The sequence below is a fragment of the Rhipicephalus microplus genome, chromosome 5 (genome assembly GCF_043290135.1).
Source record: "Rhipicephalus microplus isolate Deutch F79 chromosome 5, USDA_Rmic, whole genome shotgun sequence".
Taxonomy (NCBI): Eukaryota; Metazoa; Arthropoda; class Arachnida; order Ixodida; family Ixodidae; genus Rhipicephalus; species Rhipicephalus microplus.
The window spans coordinates 197,705,184-197,726,915 of NC_134704.1; the positions used below are offsets into that span (position 1 = coordinate 197,705,184).

The window sequence follows — 21,732 nt, forward strand, 5'->3', positions numbered from 1 at the left end:
AGAATAGGTGCACTCGTGCATGTTTATCAATAAAGAGCATGCAGGCGCTCCAATATAGACAGGTGCCCGTGATGTGTACCATCCCTCAATAAGTCAAATGTCCAATAAACTTCACTGGTTCATTTATCGTCACCTCGTTCCATAAGCCACCTCTTTCCACATAGATTGGTGTTTCAATATATACATCCAAGCATATTTATTTATATTGTAATGGACATGCGAAAGAAAGGCAGATATGAAGAAGAGAAAAACGAAGATCTTGCAAGGGTGCTACTCAAGTGTGCTGCATCATCCATCACCTGTAAACAAAACCATCACATCATAACTTGCTGCAACAGTTGTGGTGGAGGTGAGCAGCCATAGCGACCCTGCAAGAATATTTTTAAGTTGTGAATGTTTGCACTCATGATAGGTACTCGCCATAGGGACTCACCAGATTCTGCACCAGTGGACAGCATCCTTGAATCAATAGACATCAACAATAAGCTCTCATCACCACAAAGAGAGCAGATTAATAATTTGATCAAAGATTCTGCGGAGTGCTTTTCCACTACGTTGAAAGTTGGATGCACTTCAGTCAAAAATGACCGCATCGCGGTCGAAGAAAATGTCAGACCGGTACATCATCGTCCATACAGAGTATCTCCAAAAGAACGGGAAGCCAGAAAAAACAAGCACAGGAAATGCTGAAAGACAATGTAATACAGCCACCACATAGCCCCTGGGCAGCACCGATGGTATTGGTCAAAAAGACGGACAACACCCCGAGGTTTTGTGTTGACAACCGAAAGCTGAACTTCATCACGAAGCGGGACATTTATCCACTACCACGAGTTGATGATACCCTGGACAAGCTACGAAACATTCATTCCTTTTTGTCATTAGATTTAAAAAGCGGATACTGGCAAATCGAAGTGGATGAACGAAATTCCGAGAAGATGGCGTTTGTGACACCCGATGGTCTATACGAGTTCAAAGTTGTGTTTGGCTTGTGCTCTGCTCTGTTGTGTTTGGCTTGTGCTCCCTTTTGGCTTGTGCTCTGCTCCTGCAACCTTCCAAAAGATAGCGAATACAGCCCCCTCCGGACTTAAATGGCAATCGTGCCTCAACTATCTCGATGCTGTAGTAGTTTTTTCTTCTACCGTCAAGCAGCATATCTGCGGTCCGAGGACAGTACTGAATGTCATTCGCGCGGCAGCACTGACTATCAAAACGGAAAAATGCCACTTCGGATTTCGTGAGCTTCGATTCCTCGGGCACATTGTTAGTGCTGAAGGTCCGCCCAGATCCCGAAAAGATTATAGCTGTCGAAAACTTTTGAAGCCACGGGACAAAAAGGCCATGAGACAATTCCTAGAACTATGTGCCTAGTATAGATGCTTCGATGAAAACTTCGCCAAGCTCGCTGAACCATTGACACGGCTTGGTGTGCGATTCGTCTGGCAGGAAAAACAAGAAGATGCTTTCTCTGAGCAGGAACACCATTTGCAATCTCTTACTATTCTTGCTCACTTTGATGAAGATGCGAAAACGGACATCCACACCGATGCCGGTAGCGTTGGTCTTGACGCCATCTTCATTCAATGGCAGAAATGACAAAAAAAAGTTATTGCATACGCAAGTCACAGTCTATCAAATGCCAAGTTCTATTACTCAACTACAAAGAAGGAATGCCTGGGCCATCAGCTTCAGTCCATATCTATACGGCAGGCCTTTTAGGGCGATCAGGGACCATCACTCATTGTGTTGGCTGGCAAATCTAAAGGACCCTTCAGGAAGACTTGCTAAGCCCACGCCTGCAGAAATATGACATCACCGTTGTGGACAAATCCGGCCTCAAGCAATAACGCAGATTGCTTGTCACGTGGACCAGTTGAGCATTCATCCTCTGAACATGAAGGTTTCCCATTTCTTGGAGGTCCCAGTGTGTTCAAGATGGCCTGTCATCAGCGAATGGATCCGAAGCTGCTCCTGCTTATCCAGTACTTGGAGGCTCAGCTAGGATAGGCACTGTGAGTTTTCCTTCAGGGAATATGTTTCCATGTTCTCCGGAATGACGTCTTCTACAAGGTAAACTTCAAACACTGTGGTGAGACGCTTCTGTTTCTCGTACCATCATCACTGCGAGCCATAGAGTTTCTCACAAATACCTAGAGGGAAGTGTGGCGCCACCGTCTATGCGAATTTATTAAGGGGCGATGATGGAGCGCTGGGAATGATGGTATATGTGTCTGCAAGGCTTGTGTTGGCTGGTGTTGAGCGAGGCTTCAGCTCAAAAGCGAATACGGCTACGTAAATAAAGCTTCTCTAAAACAAAACGTTTATACGCGGATCTTATTCACGAGTGTTATATTCAAAAATAAAAGTCCATTCACCTTGACGGCACAATCAAACGAAGAAGAAAAGAAACAGACGACATAAATGTGGCAGAAAGAATGCTCGCTTTGTCATCTGCCCGCCAAGTTTAGCGGCCGTTGGTTACTTCTTACGCTTTGTAAAATTGTACATGAACGCAGAAGGTTCCATTGTTGATCAAAGCACGTTCCTGTGCAATTGCAAAAATAAATAGCTTATTACGTGCTCTTTAAGTAAGAAATCGATCATATTAACGTGAAGCCAGACGTGTCTTTGAAGTATACAAATCCGAGTCAAGTTTGAAGCTGACGTATCCCGTCATTCCCTTGCATCCAGCAGCTCACTATCGCCAGATTTCCCTCTAGGTAAGATTGTGAGAAACTCTGTGCTGCGAGCTGAAATATTAAAAGCATATCACGATGACCCCTCGGCTGGACATTTGGGTGTAAGCCAGACTTCAGCCAGAATACGCTGCAGGTATTACTGGCCGAAGTTAATGAATTCTGTACAGTAATATGTGAAGTCGTGCCGAGAGAGCCAAAGGTGCAAAGTACCCCCATTAAAACCACCAGGTCTATTGAAACCAATAGAACCGCCAAAGGTACCACTTGAGCAAGTTGGAATGGATTTACATTGACCATTTCCAGTCTTATCATCCAGAAAGTGGTGGATTATTGTAGCAACAGACTATAAGACCCGCTATGCTGAGACATCGTCTCAAAAAGAACTACGAATGAAGTGGCTCAGCTCTTCTTCAGCCAGATAGTGCTACAGCATGGTGCTCCAAAGGTTGTCATAACCGACAAAGGGAGAGCGTTTACCGCCTGTTTGATGCAGTCTATCATGAAACTGACACATACCGACCACAGAAGAAGCACAGCTTCGCAAGTTACTTTTAGTGCACAATGACACAAGGACAAAGAAAAGAAAGGTACAACACCAGCATTTCTTTTCTTCGTCCGTGTGTCAGTGTGCGCTAAAATAAGTTACCATGCACTCATACCAACTAGCTCGTCGTTCAATATTACTTGAGTACAGCTTATTATCCGCAGACAAATGGCTTAACTGAAAAGCTCAATAGAATGCTGGCTAACATGCTCGCCATGTGTGTGGATGTCGAACATCATTCATGGGACAGCATTTTATTGAATGCTACCTTTGCATATAACACCACAGTACAGGAGGTGACACACTTCAAGTCATTAAAGCTTGTTTACGGTAGGACGGTAACAACAACCTTAGACGCAATGTTACCTGTCAGCAATACGAACGAGAATAACACTGATATCAGCGAAAACATAGAGAGAGCAGAAGAGGCTTGACAGTTGGCAAAGCACTGCATAATTCAACAGCAGCGCGTTGACTCAGATCGCTATAATCTGAAGCGAAAAGGTGTCCAGTACGAACCAGGAGACAAGGTGTGGGTATGGACACCTGTACGTGCACGTGGGGATTCCGAAAAGCTGATGCGGAGCTACTTCGGCCCTTACAAGGTACCTCGCCGGTTGAGCACTGTAAGAGGTCATCCTTGAAGGCCAAGTGTGCTCAACACGATGAAGAAATCACCCAGAAGTCATACATGTAGTTCACATGAAACCCTACTGTGAAAGGCGATTAACATCACTGATACACGTGCTCAACCATCAAGTCAAGCCCTGCATTTCAAAACTTTGGCCCCCTCAGTGCATCGGGACAATGGGTTTTAGGAGGGGTATCAATACCACAAGTTGCTCATCATCTTCCGATGACAGACCCAGCTTCTTGTGTTTATAAATGCCGCCAAACATATGACAAGCACAGCACGCAATGCACCAGCGCACTGCGCGTGCCACCACACCACGCACTAAAAAAGCAAGACTAACGGTTCATGGCATGACTAGTGGGCGGCTGCGTGAGAGAAGAAACGGTTCATGGCATGACTAGTGGGCGGCTGCGTGAGAGAAGAAGAGGTCAAAGAGGTTCATATGGCTAGCGAGAAACATTTTGTGTGTAAGGTTGTTTTCTCAAGTTCACGGGCACAAGTTCACATTGAATAAGTAGTCTTTACCAATGACATTCCAATTGTTGGTAACAATATCGTATTTTTAGTTGCGAAAGCGAATCGGTGTGTCTCGAGTTTGACGGTGGCTTCCTCCGATCTAACCGAAAAACTATCATTGGATCAATTTATCGGGCCCCATCATCTTTTTACAGTGATTTCTCCATTGAACTTGATGATATTCTAAGTTCGTTTAAATCTGATAATTACAATGTGATCATTTTAGGCGACATAAACATTGACATCACAAATACAGTCATACACGAATATATCGAACTCGAAGGAAATCGCAAATTAGTTTGATATATGCAAAATTCAATATAAAAAAATACAGGCCCCGAGTGCTTACATGTAGCGGACTACCACCTATAATAGGCACATTCAAGAATGACAGCTAATTCTGCACACACGCCACAACAAAACGATTTATTTGCATGAAAAAAAAATAGCTTATCTTGGCCTGCTTCTTAGTTTTTGACATGAAGTTGAAGAGGCTAGCCTCAATCTTACTATCAAGGCTGTCCAGGTACGACAGCCCGGTTCCCTACATGTGGCCTATACAACAGCAAATGACTCCAGACGCTCCTGCCACTTCAGCGACGAAGTACGCGCATGTAGCCAGCACCTCGTCCAGACAATCTTCCTCATCACATGAGCTGTCGGCCTGGGCATCCGGGGTCCCTGCAACCGCAGCTACTATGTCCTCGTCAGCTAGGCTCGCAATGGCCTGGCCATTGCAGTCCGCTTCCACGAAATCGTCCGCAGACACTTCGTGTGAAACTGCTAGTCTATGCGCTCGTCATCGTTGTCTTCCCCAGTTTCCGCAAGTTCCGCCGTCTCGAAGCCTGCCTTGCGGAAGCAGTTGAACACTGTGTCCATCTTAACATCTCGCCAGGCCTTGAAGATCTCCGCAGGCGATAATTTTGCAGAGATTTCCCGCCAATCCTTCGTCATCCACTGCTGGATGTCTTGGCTGTTGACAGCTTCGCTTTTGCCAGAAATGGTTTTGCCAATGATGTTGTAGCGCTCGGCTGGACATTTGACCTGCTTAAATCGGTGAAGCCACCTGGTGTTGTCAAAGAAGTTGATTCATCGAGTGCGGCGACAAACCATTTGGCCTTACCCATCAGCATCGGGCCATCCACCGGAATGTTCTTGGCGCACACTTATAAAACCAAGCACAGAATGCCTTTTCTACATTCCCGTGGGCAGGAGCGCTGACATGACAGGCTGCCGATGTTTGCTGCACTGCCGCCTTTGCCTTGATATCTGCTTTGTTCTTCAACAAGGTACTTCGTGGTATCCCGAAGTCGTCCGCGACGGTCGAAAATTTCTCGCCCATATCAACATGCTGAATAGCCTTCAACTTCATCGCAAAGTCAAGGATCTGGTGCTTCTTGACGCTGCCCATAACTACACAAGAAGTCGACAATTCAAGGAGTCCGCAGCAGCTTTGCCCACCACACACGCAAAAGAGAAATGCTAAACATTACGGTGCTACGTAAGTGATGTGACAACGGAAACAACAAAGAGTTCGCAAGCCGATGGCCACCTGCGATGGCAACAGCAAAAGGTGCGAGCTGTGGTTGGCTGATCAAAACTTGCAAAACAGCAACTAAAAATAAAAAGAAAGGCAAAAGGAGGAGGATGTCCGCTCCTTCGTTCTTGTTCTCTGTGCCGACAGGTACGCGGAGAAATCATGCGAGAAAGAAACGGGAAAAAAAAACAAAGCCGTGCCACAAGTTAGAGATTGTGCAGTCCGAGCCATTTTGCCCTTACCGTTTTTCTAGCGTTTCGGGTTTTGGCGGAGGCGTGCTGCTGCGAAGGTCGCCGGGCCCTGCGAGTGCCCAAGTGCACCTTCCAGCGCGCGCACCGTTTCATATATCCAAAATCGGGTAAAAATACACCTCGATATGAACGTGCGAATTTCTATCTTTTTACAAAGAAACTTCAAGGGGATAACTTACGAGTTCAATATACCGGAAAATTCTATATATGTAGGTTTGATATATCCGTGTTCGACTGTATTAAGGATACCTCTTCTGTTCAATACTCCAACTGTTTCATGGGGCATGGTTTAAAATTTCTCCTGGATTCTCCGACACGATGTGTTTGTTCCATCCGAAACACACTTATCGAACATATATTCAGTAATGTAACGCCTGTTCAAAAGGCCGGTGTGGTCAATTTCAATTAGACAGACCATTATACAATTCTTCTGCTATTAAATATGCAAACTAATAACAAAACTAAAATGGTCGATAAGTGTGCTACTGAAAGCTTGTTGATACGGTATTGTGCTCTAACTGGGAGGAGTCATCACAAGATCTTTTCATCAACAAAGCGTTCAATGCCTTGACCGAGAAACTTGCAGGTTTCATAAACTCATGTACGTCTGTATCCATCATACCACATTGGTACTCAGCCCCTAGAAACCCGTGGATTAAGAGAGAACTGCTGCCCAGCATAAACAAAAAAGACAAACTTTACAAAAAATTTAGGCTGCATTCAACTTGTCTTTTCCAGCCCGCTTTAAAGTGTATTCACAAACCCTTACTGTCCTACTTGCAAAAGCTAAACGAACCTACTAACAGACTACAGTGCTTGAAAATGGGTATGACAGTACAAAAACTGGAGCATAATTAAAGAATTTTAACATCTTGATCAGCCAAACACACTTACAACAAAATTTTTGGACAGCTCCAGCACTATAACCAACCTCATCGCTGTCTGCAAAGTTATCACAACACTGTTCATTTAATGAATAATTTTTCAACAGCTATATAACGACTGTCACTATTTTGCCTTCATTGCCTCACTTGTCTCACTCTTCTTTCTCGAAACCCACATCACCTGATGAAGTTCTATGCACTATAAAAAGTTTGATGACAACAGGATTTGGCCTAGTTTCAATTTAACTTTCCAACATCAAACTTGTTGCCCCCGATTTATCATTCGTGCTTTCAGATCTTACCAACAACGCATTTTGTTGCGGTGTTTTTCCTACTATCCTCAAACAAGGAAAGGTAACACCTGTATTTAAAAAGAGAGCAAAACGTTGTTTCTAATTATCGCCAAATAACAATCCTCCCATTATTTAGTAAAGTTATTAAGAGGCTCATTATTATACCCCTTACGGACTACCTAATAAAACTTAATTTTTTGTCACCTAAGCAGCTTGGTTTTCGTGCTAAGCTGTCTACTGAATTAGCACAAATAAAACTGATAGCTTAAAACAGTTTACCAATAAATGTCTATGGGCAGAGGCAGTATTTATTGACTTAATTAAAGCACTTGTTATCATTAACCACTCTATCTTGTTTGCTAAACTTGAATCCCTGCAAAGCTACCTCGCTAACAGGACCCAAGTTGTGAACTGCTGCGGTGTTTTATCTTCTTCAATAACAACAAACTAGGGAGTTATACAATGCTCAATTTCGAGACATCTCTTATTTCTCATCTACATTAATGAATTACCATCATCAGTTACTTTTTCTGACTGCACCCTTTATGCTGATGATACTACAATATTTTCCAGTGACAAAGATCTCACCAATCTGCTATCAAAATTAAGCACAGATGTCAGGAATCTTGTTTCACGGTGCAATAACAACTTATTGAAACTCAACCCTATTAAAACAACTTTTATACTATTTCACTCACATAAAAATAAACGACAATAAATCCGGAAATACACATAGATAACTGCATCATTACAACATCAAAGTTTGTTACTTTTCTAGGTGTAATATTAGATTGTCACCTTAAATTTAACTTTCATACAAACTCTGTCATCAAGAATATTGCTTTTGGCATCCACATACTCACTTCCATCAACAATTAAATCAAGCCCTTCATTACATTTCCGGCGTGCACTCAAACAATTTTTACTGACCACATGCATCACCTGATCGTATTTGTGCATTTGTATATGTATTGGTTGAAATATATTTATATTTATGTGTGTATGCTCAATATGTATGTATATCCCTAATAAATATATAAATAAGTGCTAGTTTGTTATGCTGAAATAGTTTCTTATGGTTTCTTAGTTGTCAATCTTTGTTTACGATTTTGCACTTGTTCTAACAGGAGGTCCCCCTGAGAGTTTTCACTTTGGGACCTGCTTCTGTATCATACACATTTTTTTTTTTTTCATTAAAAAAAAAAGTTTCAAAGCCTTGGCAAACACTGCAACACATTTTTTCGCATGCAGACATTATTCACTGTAAAAGTGCCCAGGAATTACTTGTGATAGTTGCACTGCTTAGTTTCTAAATCATGTCAGCGCGAAGCAACAAAAAAAAAGGTTGGTAAGTGGCGTGGAGAGGGAGGGGGTTGCGCGAAAAATTTCGATGAGGGGGTGAGGGTTGAACCCCCCCCCCATCCCCCCCCCCCTGGCTACGCCACGTTTTTGTAGTGGTTACAGCGCTGACCCTCTAATACAGTGGTCGCGAGTTGGAATGAAATCCCGGCCACCAAGGCCACAATTTCGAAGGTGCATATGCTTGAGGCCCAGTTAATGTAAATTTCTGGAACCACCCTTTACGACGTTCCTCATAATATCAGCATGGTTAATATTACTTATAAATTTATTATACAATAATATTACCAAGCACTGACACTCCCTAAGTTATCTCTGAAGACATTCAAGTGCAAAAAAAAATCACAGCATATCCACGAAGTGAATGATGATTGGTGGGGCGTTCGTCAGTCAGCCCGCCCATTCTTTCTTGCTTCCGTCCATCCACGCATCCGTTCGTCCATCTGTCCGTCCAAGATTTGTTCGTGCAGCCGTCCCTTTGTCTGTCCATCCGTGCGTTCGCCCCGCTGTCTGTGCATCGGTCAGTCCGTCCGTGTATCTGTATGTCCATCTATCCGTCTGTCCATATATCTAGTGAACACTCCAAGTAAAGCCATCTCACATCTTTTCATGTATTCATCATATACAACTGCCGCCATCCAGCGGACATTCTAAGGACCGCACTTTCGGATATGTGCCACCGGTAGCTACATACACCATCAGAGGATGGACAAACCCACACCCTAAGGAGCTTTGCCCCTAAAAGTAATATTGCTAAAAACAACCATTCGTGTAAAAGCGTACTATGCCGCCCGTCCACTTGCCCACTTGCCCGCTTGCTCGCCCGCTTGCCTGCCCACCTGCCCCCCCCCTCTCTCTTGTCTCTTGTTGATTGAGCTTACGTATTTGTTTCCAGCTCAATCAATAAGAGACCAGAGTTCTGCTGACATTGTATCGTAGTGGTCCTAAAATGCACCCTTCTACGCATGCCTATTCTCTTCTTTTTTCGCATATATATATATATATATATATATATATATATATATATATATATATATATATATAAAGAACCTTCCTCACCTTCCAATATCAAAGCATGCTAACGCAATGGGCCACTCATTTGAACACATTAGAGCCACGATTCTGGAGTCTGGCTTCCGAACGCATCATGACAGGGAAGTGCGCGAATCATTTCTCATCTTTAAGTTCAATACAATCGCAGGTGGTTTAAATGAGAGTACGGGGAAACTCAGCGTCTTGCACCAGTGACCGCTGTAGATGTTATTGCTTGTACCAGCTGTAATCCTTGTGCTGCACGTGTCGTGACTTGTTATTTGATTGCTTATAAGTAGGATGTGATACGGGGGCCCCCCATATAGATTTCATGTCTGATTGTTGTACTTGTTTTTATGATGTTTGCACTCACGTGATTATTGCAAGCGAAACGTATGCGCTTATATGCTGTTGTACCACTGTTACATCTGTTATTCTGACGAAGGCCGGTCCCACGGCCGAAACGTAAAGAAACCTTTCCATTTTTCGACGTGTGTCTTCTTTATATATATATATATATATATATATATATATATATATATACACAACTCCGCTATTACCATTGTTGAAAGTCAGCACTCTTTTCTATCCTTGTTTCTTTGCCTCCGTAGTTACGCTGCAACTATTTTTAGGCTGGGCTGTTCGTACTTTCAAATTTTTCAATATGCGTCACCCCCCAATCCCTCACATTCTCGTATTGTGGCAAAGCTGCCTTTCACGCTCTGTTAAAATCACAAAAAGCTCCAGAAAACGCTGGTTCCAACATGGAGATGACAGATGTGGCAGAAGTGAGGGCTCAATCAATGCTGTTTTGGACCTGAAATTTGGGCAAGACTTTGGTTGCACCAAATTGTGTGCCTAAATACAATTCAGCATTTGCATCGCCCCATTCTTGATTGAACAACTATGAAACATGACCCCCATCAGCCCTTCATGAACTAGGCCGAAAGAAATACTTTCATATTGCTATCTCACGAGAAAATGCCTAACAATCCTCTTCAACTTTTTATTTTTTGGAATTTTACTTCGATGTGCTACTTGAAAAACATTCCGAGATATTTCAGAAATATTCTAAAATTAGTCATCTTGGTTGACACTCACACTTCCAACATTCGAATTTGCCTTGCAACTAATTTTTTCTATTCACAAAGCTCCACCAGAAACATTAAATGTTACAAGAAAATGTATAAGTGAAAAATGGCACATATATGTTTGCTTTTACTGTATATTTGAAATGCCAAAAAAGGAAAGCCACTTAACCCACCTGAGGCTGGTCTAGCCATACGTCAGAGAGGAGCACAAACAGGGCATTGTCTGGCACATCGCTCAGCTCCAGTTGAGTCCGCAACTTCTCGGGAAACTTGTCAAAGATGCTGGCCCCACCCATGTACTTCCTGCAGTTACACAAATGACAAAATGAACACTCACAGTCTTATCTCAGCTGATAGCTGTTATAGGTGTGCACTTCATGCACATCAGCTTTTTTTTTTTTTTTCATCTCCTGACAGTGAGCACCTGCTGAAGGCTACCAGGAAAGAAAAGACTAAACTCAGTGAAAACTTTTAATGACAGCACTGTGGAGGCTACAAACTGAAGCACATGTCTGCTACCGTGCTGAAGATGCTACCGTGCTGAAAAAAATGGTACTCAAGTTCACTGAAAATTTTATCACTGGACTCGATATTGAATGTTGCTTTATTTATCATGATACTCACACTGTTGTGAGAAGCCAGAGGTAAAATACTGTTGTCATTCACTTTCCAAAAAGTCTTTCTTTTCTTTCCCTACGCAGCACACCGTTTTTAGCATGCCCGTTTTACAAAATAAACATGGCATTCATGACATAGTGGGTCAGTATGCAACCGCGAATGCCTTGTTTAGTTCTCAAAAAAAAAATATAATCTTAATATGAAAATAAAATATACAACAAACTACTGAAATGCTTCTCCCATTCACGCTCCTTGTGTATCAATTTTCTAAAAGCATTAACAATTCCAGCACACAAAACCGAAATCAGTCGCAAGCTGCAGTACTACTTGTGGAGCAACAAGACTGTGCGAAAGCATTCGCTCCAATGTCAAGATAAGTTCTCTGCGAAAGCCCCACCTTCGTAGCCTTCACTCTAATGTCAAGATAAGTTGTTGCTCGGTGTAGACAAAATAGCTGTGAATTCCCGTTTTTCAACAGACTGCCAATACTTCATGCACGCGATGGGAGCATCTGGACTGGTCACTACAGTCAGTGAAGTATACTAGGCCAAAATTCATGCTCCCTAATGTCGCACTGAGCAAATGAGCAGGCACAATCCACGGTCCTCAGTAGGGGCACCAGCTGCAGTGCTAGTATTACTTCTTGCCAAGTCTTTGTTTTCCCGTATAATAATGAACTTATCATGATGCGTATACATATCGTTATTAGAGGTTTCAACTGCAGTGCAAAAAGGACAGCAATGCCACTTGTTGTGTCAGAGTGAACGTATCTTATTCTATCATACATAATTATGTTGGTGCCCTAAGTGGAGTTGTAAACCAAACACCTGAACTTGCTTTGACTACTCCATCGGTTGCGTTCGCATGATTTTGTCTGAAACACTGCTCAAAGAAAGAGACGCAACTTTATTTTAAAAAAAAAAACGTACGGCGAGTTGTTCAGGGATCTGGGCAGATATCCCCGCCTAGGTAACGACCACGAGCCCTTGAGCTCTGGCGATGGGCTCGGCCCGCTGGACGACCCAAAGTTGGTCTTCGATGGCATGGCTGAGCAGAGCACTCTCCTAGCGCGTTCGGTTCGAGGCTGCGTCCCCGTCTGAAGCCCCACATCTGCCACACTCCCATAGCATGTGTTCCAATGTTGGCCTGGGCTCGCAAAACTTTCAGTGCGATGCATAAAGCTCTGGGAAACACAGATTTAAAATCACCCGGTTTGGAAACATCTTGGTCTACAGCTGTCCCCACATGACCGCCTGCCTTTTGTTCAGTTTTTGGTGTGGTGGCAGAAATTTTCACCTGGCCAATTTGTAATGCTGGATAATATCTTTGAAACTGGTGAGGCGATCCTCCCACTCCCATTCCTCACCCGACGTCTCGGCCAAGGTGGCGGTGGTGATGGTGGCGGCTCGGTCCGTAAGACCTCGAGCAGCCCCGTACGCCATATCGTTGCCGGGGAGCGAGGAAGTGTGGGCGGGTGCCCACAATACGTAAACATCCCCATTTTCAATTTTCCCCACAAGTAAACTTTGTAACGCCTTGGGTAGATGCGGCCGTTGCCGAAGTTGCGTACTGCCGTCTTAGAGTCGCTGATAACCATTTCGGCCATGGTGGTGGCCACTGCGAGCGCAATAGGCACATCCTCTACTGTCTCCACGTGCTCGGTGCGTACCGTGACGCTAGTCTTGCAAACATTCTGGTAGTCTTACATCGGCCGCGAAGCTGGGCCTGTGCGCATACCTGGCCTCGTCCACGAACACTGCCTGTTTACATTTTCCATACTTTTTTCAGTATGTCCCGTGCTCAATTTTCCCGTCTACCCCTGTGGTATTCCAGGTGCATGTTCTTCGGCAAAGGAAAAATGACCAGCCTATCCCTTACGTTGCTTGGTACGTCGAGTTTGGCCCCGTGCTGAGCGTGATATCTAGTAATTGCTAAACTTTCCACTATGTGTCTGCCCGTTGTGTTTTTGGCAAGGCGCTCGTACTCTGCTATGGTCTGTGCTTCTATAAATTTCTCCAGGCTGTTGTGGAGACCCAGATCGAGTAATTTACTCGCGCTCCCGTTCAACGGTAGCCCTATCGCCTGTTTGTACGCCTTCGTGATTAATCCCTCCAACTTTGTCTTTTCCGCTACATGCCACTTGAGGTAGGATGCTACATACGTTATTCAGCTCATTACGAAGGCTTGAACTAGCCTTATCATACTGCCCTCTTTCATCTCGCTGTGTCGGTTTCCTATGTGTTTCAGTAGTCGGATGGTCTGAGCAACTGCGCCTTCTAGTCTCCTGATTGTCTCCCATTATGGCCATTCGCCGCGATGTGTTAGCCGAGAACATGTATATTATCTACCCTAGGCCGGGATCGCCCGTCGAATGTCGTTAGACGTATGTCTCTAGAGGGATCATCATTTACCTCACCGTTCCGCTTGCAGCCCCTTTGAGTGGGTTTGTATACTAAATGTTCTGATTTCTCCGCAGAGCAGCTCAAGCCGGTGTTCTGTAAGTATCGCTCAACAGTCTCGATCGCACGTTGCAACGTCTGTTTTATGTGCCCATCGCAGCCCTCCGCAACCCACAATGTAATGTCAACGGCGTAAGGCCTGTGATAAAGGGAGCCCTTCGATTACTTGTAGCTTGGCTTCCAACCCCACAAGAGCTATGTTGAAAAGCATGGGTGATATCACTGATCCCTGCGGTGTACCGGCGCTACCCAATTCTATTTCCTCAGAACTAAGCTGCCCGAAAGCAAACTTGGCTTTTCTATTCGTGATAAAATCTCCAACAAAGTTGTGCGTTTGTTCCCCGTGATCTAGTTCTTGCATTTTGGCCAGTACGGTTGTGTGCGTTACGTTATCAAAGGGCTTTTTCAGGTCCAGGCCAAATATGGCCTTGGTGGACCTTTTAGGGCTATCTTTTCATTGGTGTTTTATCTGTAGCATCGCGTCCTACGAGGAGAGATTTCGCCTGAACCTCAACATCGTGTGGGGAAGCAGGTCGCGGTCCTCGAGGTAGTTGGTCAGCCTGGTAACAACCACGTACTCCATTACCTTTCCCAAACATGAAGTCAGCGAGATCGGTCTGAGGTTATCTAAATGCAGTCGCCTACCAGGCTTCGGTATCAGCACAATGTGAGCAGTCTTCCATTGCTGGGGCATCTTTCCTTTTTCCCAGCACGCATTAATAAAAACTGCGAGTTTTTTTTTTTTTTTTATCGATTTATCGTCTAGATTCCTGAGCGTTGTCTTTGCAATTCCATCGGGCCCAGACGCCGATGGGCTGTTAAGTTTTTGTAATACTGCCCTGATCTCTGACTCGCTGATCGGTCTGTCTAGGACTTCGCTGACTGCATCTCCGTAGCCAGCATGCACTTGCGACCGGATAGAACTGATGTACCGTTCCGTAATCTCCCGTAATATGTCCCGCTCGGAGCCTTTATACACATGTATGATTCTGTTGTTCTGTCTGTGAGTGGTTTTCGCCTCATTCAGATCTAGCAGGTACCTAAGTAAGTTCCACGTCTTTGCGAATACTAGTTGGTTCTCCATGCTACTGCAAGTATTCTCCCACTGTTGCTTGCACGGCTGCTCCGCGTGACTCTCAATGTCCCTATTGAGCTTTGCGATCGCTTTCCTAAGTGGTCTGTCGTGCCTCAGCCTTTTATATCTTGCCTGCAGGCTGCGTTTGGCCTCGCACATGTGTAAGAGTCTGCTGTCTAAAATTTCAAGTTTCGCCTCTGGCAAGACTAATTGCATCGCCCCGGCAATGTCCCGCTCCAGCGAGTCGGTCCATGCATCAATATCGGTAATTGATTCCTCCGATTTTCTCGACTCTGTGATTCGTCTGAATTTGTCCCACTCAACCAATTTAAGCTGTTTGCCTCTAGTCTTGCCCGGTCCTGCTCCGACTTTAATCTCTATTATGAAATAATCACTGCCCAGATCTTGCTGCGTGTTGATCCACTGTGAATTGACAATGTTTTTCGTAAAGGTTAAGTCCGGTGTGGTGTCTACGCTATTGCTGTTACCTCTTCGCGTTGGCAAGGAGAGGTCGGTAAGCAGGGTCAGCCCCTCTTGCTGCGCGTCAAGCCACAGGTTCCTACCCTTGACATTTTTGAATTTGTAGCTCCATGTGGTGTGTTGGGCACTAAAGTCCCCGGCAATTAGGACCACCTGTTTGTTCACGATTGCGATCGATTTTCAAATCAGCGTGCCAAATCTTTACAGACTGCTGTAAACATTCAGGACAAACAGGCTGCTACCTACCTTCCGATTCGGTATGATTTCTTTTAAAGTGTGTTCGATTTTGTTAATTTCTGTATCGTGCTGGACGACTAAGATTTCCTCTGACCAGTGCGGTAATGGCCAATCTTTCTGCCGTGGCGCCACTGTAACGCTTGTACCCCGACAATTTCGCCTTCCTGTTAGTTTCTTGTAATAATATAACATTCGGATTTTCTTCGATCAGGTATTGCTGTAAATGACATCGTTTCCTAGTGTAACCACTGCAATTCCATTGCCAGATTGAATACGTGTTGTGAGCAGCCATGTTGGTATTATGGCTTTCCAGTCATCTCGCTCGCCTCTGTTACAGCAGGCCTGCTGTAAGCTATTGTAGTCGTTTTAATAGGCTCGCAACTGCTTGCTTACGAACCTCTCCTAGGTAGGCTGCCTGCCACCGATAATTTAGCTTCAAGCTCACCTACACGCGTTTGCATGGTGCTTAACTGTCGCTTTATCTGCTGTTGCATTGTGGAACTCTGCTGCATCAATTTAGTAATCTGAATGAACATGTCCTCCATTTTCTTTTCAAGTGCTTTCTTATCTTGCTCCATTCAGTGTTCTACCTCTTCCTGCACCAGTTTTGTCGGACTCTGTCGCCAGTACGTTCTTCTTTCACTGCAACCTGAATCTACATCTATAGCCATTCGTTTTGTGGGCACAGTCACTTCTTCTCCACTATCAATTGTTTCCTCCGGAATCTCGGCTGTTTGTGCTACGTCTTTACTGTCCTTGCCTGCGTTTCTCAATCTAGCATTTTCTTCCTCAAAAATGCTAATCTCATCTCGAAGTGTAGCATTTTCCTTAGTAAGCTGCATAAGCATCTGCTTAATCTGTGCCAGCTCTTTTTTAGTCTCTGCAGTAGCATTGGAGGAAGCAGCCTCGACCTTAGCGCGTTTGCCGCATACCGCATCTGTTCAGCTCATCTCGAACGGTCCAGGGTGTCCTTGCCAGTTTTTCCTCCCTCTTTGTACGTCAATGTTGTTCCAGACCTGGGGGTTGATGTGCTCCGGAACTGGCCCTCGGCTGAGCTCTGTTCGTCTTCTTGTGGCTTCTCGATAAGGAGAGTGTGCAGGAGCGGGAATGGGAGCTCGACCAATTCTAACGTCTGTCGTCCAACGCAGCGGTGTTGTGGACGGGCTCTTCATTCTCTGTGCGTCCGTGTTCACTCGAGGGGAATAGAATAAGCTAGAATAGGCCTAGTGTGTAGAGAGGTGATGCACAAGTCAAATCGGAATTAAGGCTTGTGGTGGTGCCGCTTGCGACTGCAATCATGGTTTCGATGTCTGGTGGAGATTAAGTCTATGTGAAGACCATCGAGACACCTCATTCTGTAGTGAAAACACTCGCTAATGACAATGACAGCTTTGGCTCTCTGCACTGCCACAGGCACACGCACACTTATAATACTTGCTGCAATGATTCACTCAAAGCACAAACTCACATTGCCTCCAAAGCTGGCTCGATGGGAGGAAGGCCCATGGCATCGACACGGAAGGCCATGTCTTCGTAGCAGCCCTCAGCCAGAACAAAGCTGTTATCCACAAACAGGTCAGCTGTGAACTTCTGCAGGGCACGTATGTCAAGGAAATCGACAGCAGGCAAAATGCATACAATCTCTGCACCATCACAGCAATTTCGTGCTGTTCGGCAAAAGAAGATGCACAAAATTCAAGAGGGCCAATGATAAATATCGTAACTTTGCATTCCCTTGCCTCTTCCTCTCTCCTTTCACCCCTCAGGGGTCACCACTGTTATCTCAAGGTCAGAAGAGGCGACGACTGTGGCAACACGGGAACAGTGCTCTGTAGCCGACAATTGTGTTACGCTGCCAGATTTGAGGCACCAAGGGTGGTGACTAGGGGGAGAGGGAGAGAGAGCGGGCTCCCCTTTAGGGCACAAACAGGAGCGCGAGAGCCCGGGCAGTTGCAATCAGAGGACCATAACAACGGCTGGGTTTTTCTCTTGAACGCTGCCAAGCCTCTTTGTGTTACGTAACGAAGCAGTTTTGGAAGATCTTGTGTTTCATATCGTTTCTGTTTACCTTAATGAACAGTTTTCACTACCGAAGACGTTCAACGATTAGTTTTATGCAACAATAAGAGTATTTAAAAATAAGTTTTCATAGTTTTAATGTTGATGAAACTGTAAATGCATTGTGGTACAAATTCAAACAAATGTGTTTGCATGCCGTTGTCATGTTTGTTCCTGAAAAGAGAACCTGTGGGCTACGAGACCAACAATTCGCATAAAACAAAAGCTTATAAAAATAGATGCTCAGGCCAGCTACGAGGCTTTTTGATTAGCACATTAAGCACAGCACTGAAAACTGAGGTTAAAAGTTAGGACACCTTTCTTGCTACCACTTTTGTCAACTTCCCCGAGAAAGCGCCAATAAAATTTTGAAGGTAATAAGGCAACAGCAAATCCAGTAGTATTTCTATAATGATTGATGGCACACCAATCTCTTAGGCCTGCACAGTAGCCAATCTCAGAGGCCATAGCAGTAGCTGAACTGATACTTCCAATCGATATATACTTTGAAAGATACTAATGTTGTTACTGAGCTTCAAGTGTTTATTTCTTCTGTGCAGGCTCTTATTGTGCTCCAAGAAGTTATTCTTATTTTGCTCCTTAACCCTCATGCTAAAAAAGCTAGTGGCCCCGATAACATCCTTACAGTTTTCTTGCGACGATACACAGAGTGGATTTCACGTTACTTGTTCATTACTTATGACGACTTTTTTGCATCATACTGTAGCGGTGCTCGTATCTTTCCCATACATGAATCAGGTCATCGCTTGCGTGTATATAATTACCACCCAATATCTTTGACCTCAACAAGCTGCGAAATACTGAAAAATGTAATACGCTGACACATGAGCACATTTTTCTCAAGAAAATGATATGGTATCAGACGCCCAGCACGAGTTTTCGCAGGGTGTGTCAACAGTGACACAGTTGCTTTGAGTGTGTCATGACTTTTCACTTGCAATTAATAATGAAAATCAGATACATGCCACATTAATGGGCTACACAAAGACTTTTGACAAAGTGCCTCTTAATAAGCTTTTACATAAACTCTATGCTATTCAAATGAATAGCTAACTGACTTCATTCAGGCATATCTAAAAAATAGGTAAGTCCAGGTAGAAAAGTCCAGGTTGATAAGTACTGCTCAGGGCCCTTGAGGTAACTTCAAGGGCACCGTAAGCCTCAGTTCTGGACCCCATTTTATTCCCCACATATATAAATAATATTGTAAATATAATACCCACTGAAGTCAAGGTGAAGATTTTTGCAGACACCAGCATCCTTTACACGCAGTTGAAATCCCAAGCTGGTCAGACCTCACACTAGAAAGCCCTCACGGAAGTTCTTAAACGATGATAAATGCTTAGTCCTCAATATACGCAGAAACAAAACTGTTTTGCACCATTCTCATTCTGTAGATGGCATTATACTATAGAAAACACCAGCTGTTAAATATTTGGAGTTACAACGACACAGAATTTCCACATCAATACAATGTGCACCAAAGCTTTTAAATTTCTCGAGTTTATTCAACAAAAGCTTGTAAAAGCCCCAACAAACGTCAAATTAGCCGTGTATAAAGCCCTCGTCTGGTCACGCCTGCAGTATGCCTCACGTTTATGGGACTGTTACAGATAAAAGAATGTTGTTAAACTTGAGAGAACTCAAAGATCTGCGGTGTGATTCATCTGCAACAAATGCAAACGCACCGATAGTGTTACTGATATGATGAATTATAGATAGTAGGGCTGTGCGAATGTTCGAAATTTTGAAAATTTTTCTAATAGTGCTTGCTATTCAATTGGATTTGCACTGGAATTCTTACTATTCGGATTTCCCAAAGACAAATGCAGTCAAAGTCTGACTAAAGCAGCCCCTTCAAATTTTTCAAATGCTTCAGCTCATCGCTAAGCCATATTGCGGCAAAACTACATTTCACGCTGCACTACAGTCGCATGCACTGACTCAAGAAAACGCTGACTCTAACATGATGATAGATGACAGACTCCTACGACAAATCGAAGGAGTTTCCTCCTAGCCTAGAAAACCCAGAAAGTGGCGAGTAGTCTAAATCTCAAGTCCTCCAATGTGAGCACCCAGAAGATTGCAGTAACTTGTGGTTGGCGCGGTGTCAAGGCGAATATGTCACCCGATTTGATAGGATTGTAAAAAAACCGGACCGTAACGACATTTTTCAATGTAGTGGAGTATGTTTCTTTTGACTGAGTTGGCTGTTTAAACTCGATTCGGTATTTGTGAATGTAATGCGAGATGGTTCCTGTTACCATATTTATCTTTATTTGTTATTGTTGAAAGTTGACCTGTCTTAAAAGGAGAGATGTGGCATAATCGTGCTTGTGCTATCTTGTTACCTTCTTGTCATGCCACCCCTGCCGGGGCAGTACCCTACGCATGCGCGAGATACAGACACGTGTATATATATGACTGAGCGAATAAAGAAAGGGCCGTTTCCCCTTTTGTGTTCGATGCGGTGTCATTCAACACGGAAACACAACTTTGACGGTTGGGGCTCGGTTGATGGATGAAGGGGGGTATTCAGAATATGAACTGTGAAGCACCTCCAACAGACGAATAGATTCATGACGTCAACGAATACAGAGACAACTTGAACAAAATATAACTGTTTATTTAGCCGAACTTGAGGCCAGTGAGCGGGAAGTCAGATTACAGCGATACGCACTGGCACTGATAGCGCCGAACAAAGCGTCGACCGTTGATCAACTGACAAACGATGAAACGCGTCGGCATTTATACAGGTGCCATCGAATAGTCCAGCCTTATCACTGGTCGTCAAGCAAGCTCAGGAATAACCTTGAGTGTTCACGTTTTGCGCGCAGTCTTGACAGAACGATCTACAGTTAAACCTGGATAAAACGAAATTGACAAATCCCTAAAAAATTTGTGATAAAAAGGATTTCTTTAAATTGTCACGGGGTTGTAACGTGGTCAAATGGAGCAGACTGTAGGTAGAAGATGAAACTGTTTGTGTGGCCGAACTTGTGACAGGCGAACTTGTGGCCTGTCAACTGAAGGTCAAATTTCAGCAATATTCACTGGGACTGGTAGCGGTGAACAAAGCGCCGGCCGTCAAACAACTGACAAGCAGTGAAGGGCACCGGTATGTACACACATACGGTCAAATATACTAGGTTATCACTAGTGGCCACGTAGGTACTAGAATAATCTGTAATGTTTGCAAAGTAAGCGTAATCTTAACAAAACGATCTACTACAGTCCTGAAGCTTTTTGAACACTGTAGGTGCGGCTTGCGCTGAGAATTACTGACAGTGTAATGGGGCGGTAACAAAACTCGAGGAAGGAATGTGGCAACATACAGGTTTGGCATATAAATTTGGAAAATAAATGTACAAATTAAAAAAAGGGGGGGGAAACTAAAGGCAGAACTAAACCAGAATACTTATTTAGTGGTAAAAACTGCATGAAATTGTGCACCACTGGCATAACTTCATAGTTTTTACAACCTTTCACATTTTTTTTATAGAGCATGATTTTAGGTCTCTATAAAGCCGTAACACACCCTATCATCGCAATTATTGGTCATGGCTAACATCACATAAAAGACATGGCGCTCTTTGGCCACCCCTGGCCCTTGCGCCACAAAACTCCACTGTTCATCGAAAAACTGCGTTATTGTGATAGCAATTATATGGTCACTCTGGCAAGTTTTTGGCGTCGCCGCTATGTTCCTAAATAGACCTAATTGATAACATTCCCACCCCACAACTTTTACCGGCAGGTAAAAGTGCGCAAGAGCTGCTTAAGCAGAAATCAAATGAGCTGGCCTATCTCTATCACCTGGAGGGCATATACGATAACATCCTCCCACATGTTAGAACTGCCATTGAATGCTTAAACAGAAAGGAAACCACCAGTCTCGAAAGAACATGAAAAAATGCAAGGATGGGGAGGTTTACTCGAGTAGC

General features: G+C 44.0%; 1 protein-coding gene across 3 annotated transcripts in view; it reads right to left on the reverse strand.

Annotated features, from left to right (window-relative positions):
• Positions 1-21,732, reverse strand: part of PolE2 (DNA polymerase epsilon subunit 2) — a 340,119-nt gene that overhangs the window by 189,427 nt on the left and 128,960 nt on the right. For all 3 annotated transcript variants that reach the window (XR_012895549.1, XM_037424388.2, XM_037424387.2), the window contains exons 5-6: positions 17,178-17,299; positions 11,014-11,143 (exon numbers count right to left, since the gene is read on the reverse strand). Coding sequence is in view for 2 of the 3 variants with exons in the window: in XM_037424388.2 (XP_037280285.1) it covers positions 11,014-11,143; positions 17,178-17,299 (252 nt within the window). In the remaining variant the exon portion in view is untranslated. The remainder of the gene's footprint in view (positions 1-11,013; positions 11,144-17,177; positions 17,300-21,732) is intronic.